The following is a 21,818-nucleotide window of genomic DNA, read 5'->3' on the forward strand; positions in this document are numbered from 1 at the left end:
TTTCTCCCTCCTGCTCTGCGCTGCCCATTCTCAATCCCATTCGGGTGCTCTGAAGTCCCTCCTGTGCGTCAGATCCCGGACCTGCTTGACCCTCCTGGGGATTAGAATGCGGCTTACGATCCCCCTGTCTTCTGACAGGTGCGGGGCGTATGGGTGCCTTCCTGCACTCGCCGTACCCCCTAGGATCCCTTCTTAGAACGGAGCCTACTCCCTGCTCCCCTCCTGGGCCTCCAGACTTGCCCCTACTTGTGGAGCAGAGCTCCTAATGAGACTCTGCTCCCGGACTGTTCTTCTGAACTGTCCCAAGCTGTTCTTCTGAACTGCTCTCCTCTACTGTTCTGACCTGCCACCCTAAGATGGCTACCCTATATATACTCCTACCAAAGTGCTCCCTCTAACTACTTCCTCCTCCCACACCCACTACTGGTTCCCCCTACCTTTGGGTTCCCCCCACTCCAGCCACGGTCAGGGCTCAGCAGGAAACATACATTGCGTCTTGCCCTTCCAGCCGGCCTGGAGCAGTGTAGTGTTGGATGCATGTGTTGGGGTTCCGGGCAGCACTCCCTCCTTACCTGAGAGAAGAGAGACACCACACCTCTGGGTGAGGTGCAGTACCTCTGTGGCGACTGAACCCTCAGGGGCGCCACAGAAGGATGGAGCATGGACAAATAGGTATAATATCAACTTAGGTAATGGAAATGTATAGTATTTGAGCCGGCCAAATTGTAAAATGTTTAACTCTCTCTTAGACGGTTACTCTGATTTTTGATAAATATTTATAATATGATCCTTGTCCAGAGTTGTCAACTCATATTTTTTCCCAGTGTCCTTAAAATAAAATTTGATGCAGGGAGCTCCTACATAAAACGACCACTTGTGGTCTCATGTAGGACCAGAGATCACAGAAACACCATTTTTTAAATAAGAGAAGGTCCCCGAAGGATCCTGTGGAAATGTTCCCAACTATATGCCATCAACTGTGCAATGAAGACCAATGAGGCTTTCATGGATGATGGGACAAGTGGTTCTTGGTGCTTGATGAAGCTCTGTGGTCCACTTGAGTTTCATTAGACAAAACGCCACTGTAGTGCCGGCGTCCCTGCACACTGTCCCTATACCTCAGCAGGGACGCCATCTCACTCACCGCCGTGGCCCAAATCCCGCACCTCCTCTTCCTTCTTCCAGGCCTGTGAGAGCCTGGGGTGCACGCACAACTTGCAGATCCCTGGGCACTGTGCTTAGGGCATGCGCTTCCCGCCTCTTAAATGGGCCAAGCGCACAATCCTAAAGTGTCCCCAGCCAATATGCTACACTCTGAGAAGATTCCTCTCTACGTGGTGTCTGGTCTGTCTCACCTTCTGCTATTGGATTTGCCTTGGCTGCGGAGACAAGAGCCTGTATTGGACTGGAGATCTGGAGAAGTTCTCCGTTGGGGACAAGAATGTCACGAAACCTGTCTGGTCCCCATTTGTCCTGCTCGACCTTCAACCTCTCTATCTAACCTACCTGGCTTGCCTGCACCATATTGGGCATAGGCAGACCTCTTTGACAAGGAGGAGGCTGAAACACTACCCCCTCATAGCCCGTCTTGACCTCCTTCCAGGTGTATCTCCTCCACGAGTTTGAATATACCCCTTGTTGCAGGCCGAGACCCGAGCCATGTCCAAATATATCAAAGAGAATTTGGCTAGAGGATTTATCCAGAAATTTTCCTCCCCGGCTAGAGCTGGATTCTTCTTTGCTTCGACCATGTATCGACTATAGGGGACTAAATCAAATTCCGATAAAAAATAAATACCCTCTGCCTCTTATCTCCAAGCTGTTCGATCCCCTTAAGGGTTCCAGAGTCTTCACGAAACTCGACCTTCGGGGGGCGTACAACCTGATCAGTATTCGCCAGGGAGATGAATGTAAAACGGCCTTTAATACCCGAGATGGCCACTACAAGTATCGTGTTATGCCGTTTGAACTCTCTAACGCACCAGCAGTCTTTCAAGAACTGGTGAACGACATCTCCCAGGATCTTCTCTACATGTGTGTAGTAGTGTACTTGGATGATATCCTGGTGTTCTTCCCCGATCTGCCTTTACACCGTAGAGATGTTTGGCAGGTTCTGCAGAAGTTTAGGAAGAACCACCTGTACGCCAAATTTGAAAAGTGCATTTCTGAGCAGATTTCTCTTCCGTTTATAGGATACATAATCTTGGAGACCAGTTTGAAAATAGATCCGAGAAAAAGTGTCCGCCGTCCTGAAGTGACCCCTGAAGTGGTCTTAAACGTATCCAGCAGTTTCTCTGAAATGCAAATTACTACAGTCAGTTCATCCCCCATTTTTCTTCCCGGACTGCTCCTATCTCAGCCTTGACCCACAAGGGGGACAATCCTAAGATATGGAGCACAGAGGTGGAAAGTGCCTTTGTATCTTTAAAGCAGGCCTTCTCTGCTCCTGTGCTGCATAGTCCGGACAATAACAAGCATTTTTTTCTGGAGGTGGATGCTTCTTCCTCAGGGGCCGGAGCCGTTCTTACTCAGAAATCCTCATCCGGCCGCATGGTAACTTGCGGTTTCTTTTCTAAGATCTTCTCTGCTCCAGAACGCAATTACCAATTGGCGATCGGGAACTGCTTGTGATAAAACTGGGGCTGGAGAAGTGGCGATTCTTGATGTAGGGGGGTTATACACGGACACTATTATCTACACAAACCACAAGAATCTAACCTATCTGCAGTCTGCACAACCGCTTAATCCACATTAGGCCAGGTGGTTGTTGTTCTTTGCACGCTTCAACTTTACACTCCATTTTCAGCCGGCGGAGAAAAACGTCAATGCAGACACACTCTCCAGATTCACACTCTCATCACATTATTGAGCCCTCCAAAATAATTACGGTCGCTGTGTTGGATTTGTCTCACATTTCCTCTGGTAAGACTTACGTTGCTGAACCAGACAGGAAGCGGGTTCTTCTCTGGGGTCACTCGTCTAAGCTGGCGGGTCATGGTGGACACAAGAAAACGTCTATCCGCATCTCCCAACACTATTGGTGGCCGACCCTGTGCAAGGATGTTGCGGATTTCGTCTCTGCCTGTCCCTCATGTGCCCAAAACAAAACTCCCAGGTGGCTTCCAACCGGTCGGTTACTTCCCTTGCCCGTACCTTCTTCTCCCTGGAGGCATATTGCTATGTTTTCCATTTCTGATCTACTAGTATCAGCCAGGTGTACCGTCATCTGGGTAGTTGTGGATCGCTTCTCCAAGATGGCTCACTTCACTCTGCTGCTCAGTCTTCCATCTGCGCCAGTGCTTGCAGAAAAATTTATTTTACATATTTTCCGCCTCCAAAGTCTACATTTCTACATTGTCTCTATAGAGGAGTCCAGTTTACCTGTCATTTCTGGAGGGCCACCTGCAAGCTACTGAATGTTACCTTGGATGTCTCACCGGCCTACCATCCTCAGTCCTATGGTCAGATGGAGGGGGTCAATCAGATCCTGACTAATTTCCTCCAGCACTTTGTCAATGCCCACCACAGTGACTGGGCCGAACTCGTGCCTTGGGCCGAATTCTCATATAATAACCATGTGAGCGAATCCTCTGCCAAATCTCCGTTCTTTGTGGTCTACGGTCAACATCCCAAAATCCCGTTCCCTGTGTAAACCACCTCCGATATTCCTGCTGCTGATTCCCTCATCAAGACTTTTTCTGAAATCTGGAAATCTGGAAGGACACCAAATCTTCCTTATTAAAGTCCTCAGAGCAGATGAAAAGACACACAGACAAGAGACATCTGGATTCACCTCTGTTTTGTCCTGGGAATAAGGTCTTGCTGTCATCCAAGTATGTCCATCTCAAGGTACCATTGTATAAATTGGGCCCTTGATTCATCGGTCCCTTCGAAGTGTTGAAACAAATTAATCATGTAGCCTAAAAGCTCAAACTCCCGGCCTCTTTACGAATCCCCAATTCCTTTCATGTGTCTCTTCTCAAGCCTGTCGTTCTCAGTTCTCTCTTCAGAGACCCTGGTACCACTCCTGCTCCAGTAAGCATGAAGATGTTTTCTAGTTAGAGAACATTCTGGCGACCAAGAGGGTAAGAGGAAAGACCTTTTTTCTTGTGGATTGGAAGGAGTTTGGTCCAGAGGAGAGGTCCTGGGAGCCCAGGGAGAACATTCATGCCTCACTCCTCCTGGGGAGATTCCTTGTGGGCTTGAAAAAGAGGGAACATAAAGGAAGGGGGGTACTGTAGACGCTGGTGACGTGCCCCCTGGGCATTGGGGTACTCGGTAGCCGGGCTGGTCGTTGCTAGGGGAGATGTCACAGTGGCGGTGACTCGGTCCGTGACCCAGGCCGGTCAATAAAAGGGGATTTTATAATTTTTGTATTTAATGTTCGTGACGTCACCGGCTGAAGGGAGCCGCCGCTGCGGAGCAGGTCCTCTGGAGCTGTTGTTAATGCAGCAGAGTTGGTTCAGCTCTCCACAGGTAGAGCTTAGCTCCAGGGCAGAGTAGTGGGGATGTAATAGATGTTGCTGTTGTGCAGGGTGGTGCAGGGGATAATGGCGCAGTAATAATTCACAGAGACAGTGGGGTGCAGTCTTCAGGGTTTTACTCACGATTTTTAGACTCCAAGTTACCAGGGCCAGGGTAACTCCCCACGCCGTCCTGTGTTTACCCTGGGAGGGGTTCAGCAAACTCCCAGGTACCTCCGGAGTACGTAACGGGACCCCGTTCTGTGTGCCTTTTCTGGTCATCTTCCTGCGCTGGCTCTCACCCTCCTGCCCTGTGCCTCACACCCATGTCCCAAGCCAGTGACCTTGTAGGGCGACGTCTTCTCTGTCTTCTCTGTCCCCTGGGTCCTCTATGGCCTCCTCTTTGGCGATTTAGATGTGGCTGCTGGCTGCAGCACCTGAAATGCTGCACTCTCCGGTTATCTAGTCTCAAGTGCTCCCCTGATCTTCTTCCTCCACCCACACCTACTACATGGTTCCCCCTCTCTTGGTTCCCCCCACTCCAGCCAGGGACAGAGTTCAGCAGTGCAGCAATGCATCTTGCCCCTCCTGCTGGTCTGGAGTAGTGTAGTGTTGGATGCAGGTGTTTGGTTCCCGGGCAGTACTCCATCCTTACCTGAGAGTGAGATACCACACCTCTGGGTGAGATGCAGTACCTCTGTGGCGACTGAACCCGCAGGGGTGCCACACTGGCGTCCATGGATGCTGTCCCTCTTCCTCGGCAGGGAAAACGGCTCACTCACTGCTGGGGCCCCCGTCCTGCACCTCGTCTTCCTTCTTCTGGCTCTGTGAGTGCCCGGGGGCTCGCACATCCAGTATACCTCCCTGTCTATGAGCTGTGCCCGCCTGCTTGTCTATCAGCCGTACCCTCCTGCCTGTCTATCAGCTGTGCCTGCCTGTCTATCAGCTGTGCCCGTCTGCCTGTTCATCAGCCGTACCCGCCTGTGCTTGCCAAATCTATCATTCCAGGCCATTCCTGTCTCTAGTCCCTTGGGGGTCAGCTACCATCCACCCAAGGTCGGTCCTGGTGTAGCACCTGGTCCCGCCTCCCTCGTCTCTCCTCGGATCGCGGTATCATCAGTCGCCATGAATCTGAAGTCGGACTTGGTGAGGCACCTAGTCACTCCCCTCCAGGCTCTCCTCGGTTCACGGCACAGTGGTTCCACCACCCAGTCCGTTACAGCCACTAGGGGTGGGATGCAGTACTGTAGTAGATGTAGATTACTACACTACACAACTGAATGTCCATGCCATCCTTGGGGTTCGAGGATTGTGAACGTGTTTATAATAAGCAATGGGCAAAAATAATGAAGTTAACACACTAATATGACGTGAAATTCATACCGTATCATAGAATGTGTGAAGATAATTTCCTTTACATAGCTGCATGGAAATAATAAAGACATGGTGGGAAAAGCAACACTTCATTAAAAGGCTTAATATATTTCATGTTGGGGCAGATATAGATTGTTCTATACTGATGACTTCTATCTTTCATTTTTCAGATTGCTTGCTGATGTTGGTGTATAAAGACAAATCAGACCGGACAAAGGGACATAAAGAGAAGAACAGCGTTACATTGGAGGACATCTGTGGCTTGGACGCAGGGCTCTCATATGAGGGTGTGAACCACACTATGGCAATCATATGTTTCTCACAAGCTGTAATGTTGGGATTCGACAATAAAGAAATTATGAATGCCTGGGATGTGCGGATACGGTACAGTTTAGGAGAAGGTAAAGATTGTCTACGCATCATATAATGTCCCCGGGGTTGTGCAGAAGTAGCAGTCGCCTGGTGTTCAGAGGCTTCCAAAAACCTCTGTGGTAGATGGGGGGCTCAGAAGCATAGGTTGAAGCCCCCGGACTTTGAAAAAAAATGTATCAAGGCCACTTACCCAATGGTTACTGCAAGTGTCGAGTATAGGAGGTATATACAACACACATATACAGTAAATAATCAAATGTGGAGTGAAATAGTAGACTTGAGGCAGCAGTAATGAACGGCAAGGATGTTTGCGTGTGGTCACAACTGGTAAATGGCCTATTTAGCATTTAGTGGTCTACTCTTTAGATTTCAACCTGTTTGTTATTAAGTGGAAAAATTTTCCCTAGCACTTGTTTAAAAGAGTATCTGTCGTTTTATTTTTTATTTCATAAATCAATAGTGCACGTGAAAATAAGCAACTTTGTAATATATCTTATCAGAGAAATCTGCTTCTTTCTCCTCCTGGACTGATCTTTCATTCTTGGTTCATGAGTAAAATCTGTATTCAGTGAAGACAGATTTTCCCATTACTGGGATAGAAGATGACAGTTGGTGCTTTTAAAATTCTATGGAAAGAGGAGGAGCTAGAAACAGACACAGACATTATGCTGCAAGTTCTATTGAAACAACAGTTACAGTTCCCCATAGATCTACAGGCTTACCGGGGGGTTGCGGCGGTGGTGTAGCAGGGTACCTTCCTCAGGAAGCCGATGGCGGTAGAAATGTGGCGATTCTTCAGGCTCGATGTCGGAGGTGAGCAGAGCGGAGTTCATCATTGCTTTCCTGGCTGCCATTTCCCTGAATTAGTGGGTCACCAGAGGTGGTGAGAGCACAGATTTGGATCTCAGCCCAGTCGAGAACTCAATCTGCGCGCACGCCGCCTCTGGCGGCCATTTTCCTGAAGCCCATGGCCGAGATTGAAATCTGCTCATGTGCCACCTCCAGTGGCCCTCGGATCAGGAAAATGGCCTCCGGGAAAGCAATGATGCACTCTGCTCTGCTCACCATGACACCAGGCCTGCAGCATCGCCACACTTCTGCCGCCGCCGGCTTCCTGAGGAAGGGACCCTGTTTCACGCAACGCACTCTGCTCTGCCTCACCGCTGACACCGGGCCCACAGTATCGCACCGCTGGGATACCCCCTCCTCCCACCCAGGGCCTGCAGCATTGGCCCACTTCTGCCACCGCCGGCTTCCTGAGGAAGGGACCATGCCTCCTGTGACCCTGCTCCACTGCCGCCGCCCCCCCAGGTAAGATACCTTAAGATACCTTTAATTTGGACTATAAGATGGACCCCCATCTTATAAAAATCTTTTTTTCTTATTTAAACACCCAAAAATTGGGGTGCATCTTATGGTTCAGTGCGTCTTATGGTCCGAAAAATACAGCATATATGATTCTATGATATAAGAGCACCAACTGTCAACTTCTATCTCAGTAATGTAAAAGCCTGTAGATTATTCTTCTCTCCCCATTGGTTTGGCCTATATAGAAAAAGGACAGGAGAGATAGCTGTCGGCCAAACTATCGAAGGTGTGGGGGCACCTTATGATTAAGTTTAGACGTCAGCAATTCAACCTATATTTTGTACTACATGTGAATAGGGTTGTGGATATCTATTTTTTTTGCACCTAAGGTGGACTACTCCTCGATATGAGAATCCTTGATATGAGAAATAAGCCTACGTGTACTGGGTTCATGTCTTAGCATCAAGCAGGTTGAGCCAGGAGATGTAGATGATATTCCCTCATGTTCAAATTGTGGTGGTGTGGTACACAGTCTTTTCTGGGATCCAGTGTATGGAGTTAGGCTCTACTCCATGAGTTCAATGCCAAAGGAATATTTGGTTTTCTTTGGTGTGCCAGTAATTTTTTATTCGAAGACAGCAACATAAACGGGCATAAAATAATTTTTAGAAATTATTATTTCCGATATTAACAACATGCTGAATTTTTTGGAATTTTGTGACATTTTCATATTTTTTAAGAAGCCGTCTGGATGTTAATAAACTACAGAAGGCGTCGCTAATTAAAGAGCAGAAGTTTTAATTCTTGGGCCACTTGGCTTTGATTTTCTAATCTGACAAGTGGTATTTAAGTTTATGTGTTTTCTCGGCATGTAATATTTCAGGTCAGGATATTTTTGACCATGACAAATAGAATTAAGCTTCATGGTAAATTGTGAGTCAAATTTACATATTTCTAATTAAAGCAGATAATGTTTTCGTGTAACTAATAAATTGTGGAAACATATAATTATTCTCTGCTGTCCTGCACGTTGTCTTGTTGCAATACTCGGAGATAAGACATAAAGCTATGGCTGTTTCCTTGGCACTGGATTAGGCCAAATCTGTGTCACTGACTGCCCAGTCTGATGTTTAATATATATATAATATAATGTATACAGTGCCTTCAAAAAGTATTCCTACCTCATGAACTTTTCTACATTTTTTCACTTTACACCCACAAACTTAAATTTATTTTATTTGGATCCATCTTCCTATCAAGTCTTACCAACCTCCATGTCCCTGCTGAAGAAAAGCATCCCCACAGCATGATGTTCCCACCACCATGTTTGACAGTGGGGATGGTGTTTGCAAGGTGATACACAGTGTTAGTTTTCCGCCACACATAGCATTTTGCATTGAGCCCAAAAATGTCTACTTTGGTTTCATCTGACCGGAACACCTTCCACATGCAAGCTGTGTCCCCTACATGGTATATGGAAAAACGTGCTCTTGTTTACTTTTTGTAAAGATTCATAGTGTGAATTGCATTTTAATTTCTTAATGCCAAATGATGAGTATATCTGTCATGAAGTAAGTCGGGATGCTGAGCCCATTCCACATAGGGCAGATGCCGGCTGTACCATGCAGCCAACATCTGCCTCTAACCGAACCATCAGAGCTGCTGTTAACCCCTTCAATGCAGTTGTCAATCACTGAGTTTGCTCTAGGTGCCCATCGCCCCCCTACACACAACGTGATCACAGTGCATCAATGGGTTGTCATTGCCGCCGGAGGCTACTCCTGTGAGGCCCAACCTTGAGAGACTGTGATTAGAACTATATACTGCATTACTGAAGCAAAGCTGTATATAGTACTAGTGATCAAATGATTGCAGGTTTAAGTCACCCAGTATACCTAAAGAAAAAAATCCATAATTTAAATATAAAATCAATAATAACAAAAACATTGAAATCACCCTCTTTTCTCCAGCCCAGTTAAAAATAAAGAAATGTAGACAATAGCATGTTTTGGTATGAGTGCGTTTGTAAAAGTTTGATCAAAATATTAAACTGTTATGCCATCCAATAAACATCATGAAGCAAAAAAAAAATAGAAATTCCAAACCTGCTGTTTTTTGTCCACCGCACCTCCCATAAAAAAATGCAATAAATAGTGATCAAAACATCATGTACAGCAAAATGGAGTCAATAAAAACTACTTCTTGGCACACAAAAAAAGACCTGATATAGCCCTATTGACAGAAGAATAAAAAAGCTACAGGTCTGTAAAAATGACGACAAAAAACGAATTTTTATTTACAAAGTTCGGAATTTTTTTTAGACACCAAAATAGTAAGAAAGAATTTTACAATTTTGGCATCACTGTAATCGTACTGATCTGGAGAATCATTTTGACAAGTAATTTTTACTACAAAAGAAACTTCCCCAGACCAATGACTTTGCCTTTTTTTTTTTACCATTTCACCGCAGAAAGACCCCGATTCATCAAGACCGGCGACTTTTTCAGGGGCATGGTGAAGTCAGATGCTCCTGGTTCAGGAAGAGGTGCATGCTTCCTCATGAATTTAGTGCGTCTAAAGAATTACTGCACCACGCCAGAAATCAGCGATGCACCAAAACTTTTCGACTTTTCAAAGCTTTTACGCCACTTTTTGTTGTTGTACAAACCATAAGCACAAAAAGAAAAAGAAAATTATTGGGTCGTCAAGGGGTTGAAGTAGAGTTGGTCCAGTTTGATTCATGGATGTACATCATACCTCTCACCCTCCTCCTCCACAAACCAAGAGAAAAAAACTTGATAATACATCCTCTAAGGAAAGGGTTGACATATTTCTCTTTTTATCCTAGTTCACAGATTTCACGTTGGAGTATTGCCTGGAACTAAACTAGAAAGTGGACCTGCGACATTGCACCTGTGCAACGACATCTTGGTTCTCGCCAGAGATCTGCCACCAGTGGTTATAGGACAGTGGAAATTGTCAGACTTGAGAAGATATGGAGCCGTGGCCAATGGCTTTGTCTTTGAGGGTGGAACACGGTGCGGATACTGTAAGTACTATGGCACTATGATATTACTGGAAGGGTAGAATTAGTACAAAACAACAGATGAGTTGAGATATCAGATGCTGGATATCTTGTTATAAAGGGGTTTTATAAGTGCTGCCATGTGTTTTGTGTTTTCGTTCTTTCCTCCTCTTTTACTAATAGCATTTAGTTTTTTATTTTTCCCTCAACATAGAGATATGAGGACTTGTTTTTTTTTGTGGGACGAGTTGTAATTTTCAATGACACCATTCATTTTACCATTCAATGTCCTGAAAAACAAGGAAAAAAAATTCCAAGTGAGGTGAAATGTTGAAAAAAATGCAATTTTTCCATTGCTTTTTGTTTTTTTAGGTTTGGTTTTTGTTTAACAGCGTTCATTGTACGTGATAAGTGACCTGGCAATATGATTTTTTAGGTTGGTATGATTACTGAGATACCAAACTTGTATATTTGTATATTTTAGTGGCTTAAAAAAAAATTCCAAACTTTGTAAAAAAAAAAATTGGATGTGGCACAATTTTCTGAGATCCTATATTTTTTTTTACATTTTTCCATTGATGGAGCTGTGTGCTGGCTTGTTTTTTGCATGGTGAGTTGTTGTTTTTATTGGTACCATTTTAGGATACATACAACCTTTTTGATTCCTTTTTTATTCTATTTTTTTGGGTTAAGCGACATGACTAAAAACAATCCAGGATATGTATAGATTTATTTTTCTTGGTGGACTTACAGTACTTTATTGGTTAATACATTTTCTATATTGATAGATTGGACGTTTGCACATGTGGCGATACCAGTGCTGATTATTATTTTAGTTGATTACATTTTTTATTTTCAGATTGGGAAAAGGAAAATGATTAAAATCTTTAGATTTTTTTTTTACATTGTTAACAATTTTTTTAAAACGTTTTTTTCTTTTTTAATTAACTTTTAATTATTTTTTTGTCCCATTAGGGGTTTTGAACTTGTTATTGTTTGATCGCTTGTGCTCTATATATTGTATGTCAATATATCAGGTTGGGCTTTATGGGAGTACAAAGATGGCTATGATGGGGGGGCCGTGGGGTACTCGGCAGCCGGGCCTCTGGTTGCCGGGGGATATCACGGTGGCTGGCCCGGTCTGTGACCCAGGGCGGTCAGTGAAATGGGGGAATGCTTTTATATGGGGATTTTTGGTATTTTTCGTGACGCCACCTGTGGATTCTGGTAAGAGGTTACCAGCGCTGCGGCAGTCCACTGAGGCTGATGTTAGGGGCAGCTATGATGGGACGGCTCCCCACAGGTGGAGCAGGCCTCAGGGCAGTATAGAGGTGCAGAAAGATGGTGGAAGCAGGAGAAAGATGGCAGGACGGTCCCAGAGGAAGTACAGGCACACACACAAGGGCAAACTTCAATACCTTTACTGGTGGTGATGCAGGTACGGTCCAGGGCACTCAGGGCGAAGGGTACACTTCTGGACTCTCCCCAGTGAGCGAGTGTAAGGCCTCCTGATCTGTGTCTTTTACTCTCTAAGCTTCGGGCCTGCCTGGAGCTAGGCCTGGCTTGCTTACTGCTTCCTTCTTGTACCTACTGACCTGGCGGTAGGGTTTTCTCCTGGTTCCCACTATTCTTGGTCGCTGGAGCCTTAGTGGTACCTAACCCTGTTGCTGTGGTCAGCGGTTGGTTAACCTGGGACTTGTAGTTCTCCAGGGATTCCGTTGTTCCTACTGGTCATAAAGATCCCTGTAGGCGCGGACCCGGTGTCCGGTATATGGTTCGGGGTGAGCCTGTTATGCTCCTCTGCCCCCTATGCGTTTCTCTTTCTTCTCCTCAGTCTGCAGGCTCTCTCATGCAGACTCCCTGAGCAGACTCTCTGAGTTCTGTCCCTGTCTGTGCCTGACAGGAACTCTCACTTGCCTTATAGCCCGCTCCAGGCTCTCACTGGCCAGACTAGCCCGCAGCTTGGGCCTAGCCTGGCCTTCAGCCACACAGACTTCAGCTTGGCTGGAGCTGCAGCATGGTGTCACACTGTCTGCTTCCCACTGACTGACTTCCTGAACTCCACCCCCCAGTATTTATATAACTGACAGGGCTCCATCTAGTGGACTTGGGTGGAGGTGTCTGTATGTATTGAGGCCACTGGGGAGAATTCCATCCATGCACCCCTCTGGAATCTGTGGCACCAGTGCGCAGCAGGGGCGCTACAGGGGTGTTTAGTAGTCCTCTCTATCTCAATCTGAGTGTGCACAAGGATCACAACCATTTAAAGTGTTTCAATTCAAAGCAATAGGGGTGGATGTGCAGTACTCAGCCGCGGCCACTATTCTGTCGTCTGTGCTGCGCTATGCAGCTCCGTAATTGAGCAGTTCCGGCTGCTGCCAACACCACGAACAGCTGATTGGCAGGAGTGATGGGTGTGCGCAGCTCCACCAATCAGACATTGATATCCTAAGGATAGACCATCAATGTTAAAGTCAACATTTAAGAGATTGACAGCAGAGATCAGAAGTAGCTCAAGTTGCTGCTGTTAGAGGTACGTGTTGGCTGTATAACACAGCCTTGCACCCGCTCTATATGCATTGGGCTCCATACACCCACACCCTTCCTAGGATACACATGTTTGTCGTACGCCGAGAAGGGGTTAATATAGTGACAAATGGGTGTTACCATTCCCATTGTCAAAAAAGAGGTGTCCCTGCCCCTGCACAGTATGGCATTGCCTGATTGGATGTTGGCAGACTGTGTATGGACATGCCCTTAAATGATAACAACCAATTGTCAATTTATTCTTACATTTCCGCAAGTTATTACAGAGAAGCAACATAACCTAGACTTATATATAAAAATGATCTGGAATTGTTATTTCATGGAAAACACAAATATTTCCTAAAACAGGCATATCAGGTAAACAGACAGGTACCTATAACTATATATTTGCAATATCTTAACATGGAGACAATAAAAACATGAAATATGCTCTTAAAATGTCCTAATTTTTAATCATTCGCTATCGTATCTTTAAAGCGTACTTAAGTGGGCATGCTTTCTTCTTCATGACGGCTTATTGACATTGATGTAAGCTCTGTTTAGGCCGCTTTAAACCTCTATCTCTGCTCCCACTGACAACTCTATACCCTTTCCTCTATACTACATAATCCTTTCACCTACTTCAAAGAAGAAATTGACACCAGCAGTCTTTAGATCTTCTTAGAACTTAAAATATTCCACCTCCTCTCTTTTTCTCCTGACCCTCCATCCTTCGTATGTCTTTCTGCATCTATTTCAAAGTCATTTACTGTATTCTGTGGTTGTGGTCACACAGAGAGACAGTTTACTCTTCATGGACTATGAGCTTATTAAATATGATTTTCCATATATTTGTATACAGTTTACATATTCTATATGGACTGTACAAAAACATTGGGATATCAAACCTAATCCTAATCTAAACCCATAGGAATTAATATGGAGTTGGTCCCTTTGCAGCTAGAACATCTTCCGCTCTTCTGGGAAGACTTTCCACAAGATTATGGAGGTGTCTGTGGGAATTTTTAAAGACAAGGAAAAATTTGTGGACTTGTTTGCGCTGCTGATTATTGAAGACACCAATTTCAGAAGGTTAAAAGGACATGAGGTTTTATTCGACGCGTTTCGAAGTATAATACACTTATTCCTCAGGGAAAACCATACTTAACTCGTCCTCCATGTTTTTATGGACCTTGTAAACTGGGCACAGACATAGGCAGAAAAGTGACTTTCCCAAACTGTTACTACAAAGCTGGAAGCTACAATTGTCCAAATGTCTTGTGTTCTGAGGCATTAGAATTTCCTTTTACTGGCACAAAGGAGCTGAGACTGAACCCTAAAAATCATCCCCATAGCAATATTTCTCCTTCACCAAACAGTAAAGCAGGGACAATGCAGTCAGGCGGGTAAGTTTCTCCTGGCATTCACCAAACCCAGACTCATTCATCAGACACCAGATAGAGAAGTGCGATCCGTCACTGCACAGAACACGATTCCTTCAGAGACCAGTGACGGCTTTACACCACTACATCCAACACTCGGCATTGTGCTTGGTGATGTAAGGCTGCGTGCCACTGCTCGGCCATGAAACTCCCGGCGGAGACGCAGTGCTTGTGCTGATGTTAATACCAGAGGAGGTCTGGACTCTGCAGTTATGGAGCAGCAGAGTGTTGGTGACTTTTCTGCCCCCTGCTCCTCAGCACTCGATGACCCCGCTCTGTAACATTACATAGTAACATAGTTTTTAAGGTTGAAGGAAGACTAAGTCCATCTAGTTCAACCCATAGCCTAACATGTTGATCCAGAGGAAGGCAAAAAACCCCAATGTGGAAAACACTAAGCTTCACATTGGGGAAAAAAATTCCTTCCTGACTCCATACGACAATCAGACTAGTTCCCTGGATCAACGCCCTATCAAGGAATCTAGTATATATAACCTGTAATATTATACTTTTCAAGAAAGGCATCCATGCCTGTCTTAAATTTTAATAGTGAATCACTCATTACATCATCATGCGGCAGAGAGCTCCATAGTCTCACTGCTCTTACAGTAAAGAATCCGCGTCTGTGATTATGATTAAACCTTCTTTCCTCCAGACGTAGAAGATGCCCCCTTGTCCCCGTCTCAGGCCTCAGAGTAAAAAGATCAGTAGAAAGGTCTTTGTACTGTCCCATCATATACTTGTACATAGTAATAAGATCACCCCTAAGCCTTCTTTTTTCCACAGTAAATAACCCCAAGTGTAATAACCTGTCTTGGTATTGCAGACCCCCCAGTCCTCTAATAACCTTGGTCGCTCTTCTCTGCACCCTCTCTAGTTCAGTTATGTCTTTCTTATACACCGGAGACCAAAACTGTACATAGTATTCTAAGTGTGGTCGCACTAATGACTTGTATAGAGGTAAAATTATGTTCTCCTCATGAGCATCTATGCCTCTTTTAATGCATTCCATTATTTTATTTGCCTTTGCAGCAGCTGCCTGACACTGGCCACTAAACGTGAGCTTGTCGTCCACCAATACACCCAGGTCTTTTTCAGTGACAGTTTTGCCCAGTGTTTTACAATTAAGCATATAATTATACATTTTATTTCCTCTGCCCTAGTGCTTTACCTTACATTTATCACCATTAAAGCTCATTTGCCATTTTTCAGCCCAAGCTTCTAGTTTACATAGATCCTCCTGTAATATAAAATTGTCCTCCTCTGTATTGATTACCCTGCAGAGTTTAGTGTCATCTGCAAATATTGAAATATTACTCTGTATGCCCCCTACAAGGTCATTAATAAATATGTTAAAAAGAAGGGGGCCCAATACTGACCCCTGTGGTACCCCACTGTTAACTGAGATCCAGTCTGAGTGTTTTCCATTAATAACCACCCTTTGTTTCCTATCACTGAGCCAATTCTTAACCCACATACAATACAGACCAAAAGTTTGGACACACCTTCTCATTTAAAGATTTTTCTGTATTTTCATGACTATGAAAATTGTACATTCACACTGAAGGCATCAAAACTATGAATTAACACATGTGGAATCATATACTTAAAAAAAAGTGTGAAACAACTGAAAATATGTCTTATATTCTAAGTTCTTCAAAGTAGCCACCTTTTGCTATGATGACTGCTTTGCACACTCTTGGCATTCTCTTGATGAGTTTCAAGAGGTAGTCACCAGAAATGGTCTTCCAACAATCTTGAAGGAGTTCCCAGAGATGCTTAGCACTTGTTGGCCCTTTTGCCTTCACTCTGCGGTCCAGCTCACCCTAAACCATCTCGATTGGGTTCAGGTCGGGTGACTGTGGAGGCCAGGTCATCTGGCGTAGCACCCCATCACTCTCCTTCTTGGTCAAATAGCCCTTACACAGCCTGGAGGTGTGTTTGTGGTCATTGTCCTGTTGAAAAATAAATGATGGTCCAACTAAATGCAAACCGGATGGAATAGCATGCCGCTGCAAGATGCTGTGGTAGCCATGCTGGTTCAGTATACCTTCAATTTTGAATAAATCCCCAACAGTGTCACCAGCAAAGCACCCCCACACCATCACACCTCCTCCTCCATGCTTCACGGTGGGAACCAGGCATGTAGAGTCCATCCGTTCACCTTTTCTGCGTCGCACAAAGACACGGTTGGAACCAAAGATCTCAAATTTGGACTCATCAGACCAAAGCACAGATTTCCACTGGTCTAATGTCCATTCCTTGTGTTCTTTAGCCCAAACAAGTCTCTTCTGCTTGTTGCCTATCCTTAGCAGTGGTTTCCTAGCAGCTATTTTACCATGAAGGCCTGCTGCACAAAGTCTCCTCTTAACAGTTGTTGTAGAGATGTGTCTGCTGCTAGAACTCTGTGTGGCAATGACCTGGTCTCTATTCTGAGCTGCTGTTAACCTGCGATTTCTGAGGCTGGTGTCTCGGATAAACTAATCCTCAGAAGCAGAGGTGACTCTTGGTCTTCCTTTCCTGGGGCGGTCCTCATGTGAGCCAGTTTCTTTGTAGTGCTTGATGGTTTTTGCAACTGAAATTGGGGACACTTTCAAAGTTTGCTCAATTTTTCGCACTGACTGACCTTCATTTCTTAAAGTAATGATGGACACTCGTTTTTCTTTACTTAGCTGCTTTTTTCTTGCCATAATACAAATTCTAACAGTCTATTCAGTACGACTATCAGCTGTGTGTCCACCTGACTTCTGCACAACACAACTGATGGTCCCAACCCCATTTATAAGGCAAGAAATCCCACTTATTAAACCTGACAGGGCACACCTGTGAAGTGAAAACCATTTCTGGTGACTACCTCTTGAAGCTCATCATGTGCAAAGCATTCATCAAAGCAAAAGGTGGCTACTTTGAAGAACCTAGAATATAAGACATATTTTCAGTTGTTTCACACTTTTTTGTTAGGTATATAATTCCACATGTGTTAATTCATAGTTTTGATGCCTTCAGTGTGAATGTACAATTTTCATAGTCATGAAAATTCAGAAAAATCTTTAAATGAGAAGGTGTGTCCAAACATTTGGTCTATACTGTACATATATTTTCCCCTATCCCCATTGTTCTCATTTTATGTATCAACCTTTTGTGTGGAACCGTATCAAAAGCTTTTGAAAAGTCCATATACACAACATTACGTTGTCTTTACTCCATTGCTGAGTTGGGCTATGTTGATGTGGCGCCCCTGCGGGTCCAGTTGCCGCAGAGGTACTGCATCTCACCCAGAGGTGTGGTACCCCACCCTCAGGTAAGGACGGAGTACTACCCGGGTCCCACACACCCACATCCAATACGCTCCACTTTAGTCGGGAAGGGCGAGATTGCTCCTAAGGGAGATCACAGTCCCTGGTCCCTAGCTGGAGGGTGGAACTAGGTAGAGGAGATGGGTGGAGGAAGAAGGCAGTGGAGCACAGAGGGTAGGAGTATAATAAGAAGGGGAACCATCTAGAAGAGAGAGCAGTGCAGAAGGGTCTATGCTCCTGGCTCCAGTGCTTGGAGCAGGAGTTCAGTAGAGAGAGAGGAGTCGGGCCTAGTGAGAGAGGCCCAGGAAGAAAGTGAGGAAAGAGGAGAGAGGAGCAGTGGGACAGGCTCCAGAGAGCCACCCGTGCGCCCGAATTCACGCTGACATGGAGGGATTAGGCCGCAGAAGAAGACCGGCCCCAAACTAGTGGAGAACAACCAGGCTCAGCTAGCCAACCGGAGGCTGCAGCATTTGCAAGGTGTCGCAGCCAAAATCCACAATTACATCGCCGAAAAAGTGGCCACATAGGGTCCAGGGGACTCAGAGGACGTCGCCTGACAAGGCCCGAGGCCACTGGCTTGGGACACTGATTGTGAGGTGCAGGGTAGGAGGGTGAGAGCCAAAGCACTGAGACGACCTGGAAAGGTACATAGAACAGGGTGCCATCCAAGTGCTCCTGAGATACCTGAGAGTTTCCTGGATCACTACCCCGGAGGACACAGAACGACGTGGGTGGTTGCACACCGGTGACTGTAATCTGAGGAACTTAACAACTGTGAGTAAAACCTGCATTGCACTACACTGCACCAACATCTTCTACCTCTTAAAATCATCTACAATGCCCTGGAGCTTAGCTCTGCCCGTGGAGAGCTGAACCAACTCTGCTGCGTCACCATCAGCTCCAGTGGATCTGCACCACAGCGGCGGCCCCATATAGCCGCATACCACGGGTGGAGTCACGAACATTATTACTAAAAACTTTATTCCCCTTTTTCTTTTCCTTTAATTGACCGCCCTGGGTCACGGACTGGGTCACTGCCACCAAGACTACTCCAATACAGGACTGGCCTGGCTACCGAGTACCCCGCGGCCTAGGGGGCGCGTCATTGACACTGAGTTTTTTAGAAGCTTTTTAAAGCACATCCTCTCCAAAATCCCTCTATAAAAAAAAAACCTTAAAAAATACCCAGAAAACTCTTCTAATTCATTTAAATGGGAAATCCTTTTTGTTGCACTTATGAGGGATTTTTTGAGCTTTTTTTTTTTTTTAAGAGATTTTGAAAAAAGCTTGGTGGAAAAAAAAGTGCATGTCAGATCAATGAAGGAAACCTCTCCAATATAGGCTGCAAAAAATGTTTCAGAAAAAAAAAAACTCTTTCAAAACTCCTCAAACCTCATTCAGCAAACACTTTAGGAAAATAATCTTACCAGCCAAGTTTTTCTACATGAAGACGCTTTAGGATAAAGTTGGTGGTACTTTTCCTGGAATGTCTTCTTTGGTGTCTTATCGGTAGTTTTTGCATCAGCTTTCAGTTTGTAATAACCTGCTAATGCTTATAATTTCAAAAATGACCATTTTTTTGTTCTTTATTAAAATGAAAAGGTTGAAAACTCTGCTGTGCATAATAATTTGGAACATGCATTTTGAGTGCAGTTTGAGTTGTTTATTTTTTTAAAAATATACTGTTATCATAGGCAGTTTGTACAAAAACCTTTCAATTGTACTCTAATAGTTATTTGACTGGAAAATTACAATGACTGCAATTCATATAGGTAATTTGGGAAAATCTGAGAAAATATTATTTGCATAATAATTTGGAACACAGTGTAGTCTTTCTTACACAGTGCGTGACATTATCACCAACCGTGCACATTTAGGAAAAGAAAAAAAAAAAAAAAAAAACAAACAAACTGACACTTGGGTTTATTTTGTTGTTTTTTTCAGGCGTGTTTTTTTTTTCTCCCTTGGTATGGTTTCTGTTGCAGATCTCGCAGAGCAGTTCAGAAACAGCCTCAGCGGCTACAGGCCGGTAGTGTGGGGGTCTCTGCATGTACGCCTATCCAGCCTGAACCCAAGGTTGCCCTCCCGGACAGGTTTTCAGAGGTAGGGAGAAGTTTTTTGTGTTCAAAGAGGCCTGCAAATTGTACTTTAAACTTCGTCGATTTGACGTGCCCCCAGGGCCGTGGGGTACTCGGCAGCCGGGCCTCTATGGATGCCGGTGGGGGATATCACGATGGCTGGCCCGGTCCGTGACCCAGGGCGGTCAATAAAAAGGGGAATTATTTATAGGGGATTTGTAAAGTGTTCGTGACGCCACCTGTGGAATGCAGCCAAAGGGAGCCGCCGCTGTGGAGCAGTCCTCTGGAGCAGGTGTTATGGCAGCAGGGATGGTGTGGCTCTCCACAGGTAGAGCTAGCTCCAGGGCAGTGTAGGATGTGTAAGTTGCGCTGGGCGTTGTAGCGCCGGGAGGCAAGAGGGCGCAGATGAAAGAATGGACGGAGGCAGTACGGTGCAGTTATCCAAGTTTTTACTCACAGTTCTCATGACAGTTCCACTGGTGCACTGTACGGGTGCCAGCCTCCCACGTCGCACTGCGTTCATCAGGCAGGGGTTCAGCTCTTCCTCAGGCACATTAGGAGCACCTGACAGAACCCCACTTTCTTGTGTTGCTAGCTAGACCGTCTTCACGCTGGGTCTTCTCCCTCCTGCCCTGCGCTTCCCCACTCTCAATCCCGCTCGGGTGCTCTGAGGTCCCTCCTGTCTTGCTGGAGTTCCCAGACCTGCTTGACCCTCACGGAGATTAGAATAAGGCTGCGGCAACTGGTTTATGAAAGCCAGAAGCCTCCGGTTTTTCCAGCCGAGACTTGGAGTTACACGACTGGTCCAGGGGCCGGTCCCCTTCTTGCGGCCTACGATCCCTCTGTCTTCTGATAGATTCGGGGCGTACGGGTGCCGTCCTGCACTCGCCGTACCCCCTGGGATCCCTTCTTTAGATCGGAGCCTACTCCTCTGCTCCCCACCTGGGCCTCTAGGACTGGGCCCTACTTGTGGAGCAGAGCTCCTAAAGAGACTCTGCTCCCTGACTGACTTCTCCCTCTTACTAATCTGACTGAACTCCCACCCTAAGATGGCTTCCCTTTTTATGTCTCACTCTATAGTGCTCCCCTAAACTGTTTCCTCCACCCACACCCACTACTGGTTCCCCCCTACCTTTGGATTCCCCCCACTCCAGCCAGGGACAGGGCTCAGCAGGAAAACACATTGCATCTTGCCCTTCCAGCCGGCATGGAGCAGTGTAGTGTTGGATGCAGGTGTTGAGGTTCCAGACAGCACTCCCTCCTTACCTGAGAGAAGGAGATATCACACCTCTGGGTGAGGTGCAGTACCTCTGTGGCGACTGAACCCTCAGGGGCGCCACACTTACTCTTCCCAAAGTGAGGAGCAACGGAGGGAAATCGTGATCTCACTCCTGCAGGAAGATCCGCAATCCTGGGCTTTTTCTTTACCACAGGATTCGGTTTGTCTCCAGTCTGTGGAGGTTTTTTTGGGGGCCCTGGCGCTCATCTATGATGATCCTGACCGAGTCGCCTTGGCTGAGTCTAGGCTATGTCGCCTTCAGCAGGGGAATCGGTCAGTGGAAACTTACAGTTCTGAATTCCGTAGATTCTAAATGGAAAGACTCAGCCCTTAGAAGCCAGTTTTGTGAGGGCCTTACTGAAAGGTTGAAAGATGCTTTGGCAGTATATGAAACCCCTGGGTCCTTGGAGGCTGCCTTGTCGCTGGCTATACATATTGATAGACGCCTTCGGGATAGGCGGGTGAGACTGCCTTCTCTGGGGCCTTCTTGTCAGGGTTGTGTACCTCTGCCGGGGGAGCAGTCTGGCGGTGAACCAGTACTGGGGGAAGTGGAGGAACCCATGCAGTTAGGGGGTGCCTCTGCATCATACATTGCACCCGAGGGTTTCGCAAGAAAAAAGGCATATGCTTTTTTTGTGGGAAAAAGGGACATTTT

General features: G+C 45.7%; 1 protein-coding gene across 2 annotated transcripts in view; it reads left to right on the forward strand.

Annotated features, from left to right (window-relative positions):
• Nucleotides 1-21,818, forward strand: part of DOK7 (docking protein 7) — a 240,908-nt gene that overhangs the window by 26,498 nt on the left and 192,592 nt on the right. For both annotated transcript variants that reach the window (XM_073647623.1, XM_073647632.1), the window contains exons 3-4: nucleotides 6,008-6,238; nucleotides 10,366-10,566. In XM_073647623.1, the coding sequence (XP_073503724.1) occupies nucleotides 6,008-6,238; nucleotides 10,366-10,566 (432 nt within the window). The remainder of the gene's footprint in view (nucleotides 1-6,007; nucleotides 6,239-10,365; nucleotides 10,567-21,818) is intronic.

This window comes from Phyllobates terribilis, unplaced genomic scaffold, assembly GCF_046119375.1.
Source record: "Phyllobates terribilis strain yellow unplaced genomic scaffold, ASM4611937v1 Scaffold_1__5_contigs__length_1240528914, whole genome shotgun sequence".
In the NCBI taxonomy this organism is placed as follows: domain Eukaryota; kingdom Metazoa; phylum Chordata; class Amphibia; order Anura; family Dendrobatidae; genus Phyllobates; species Phyllobates terribilis.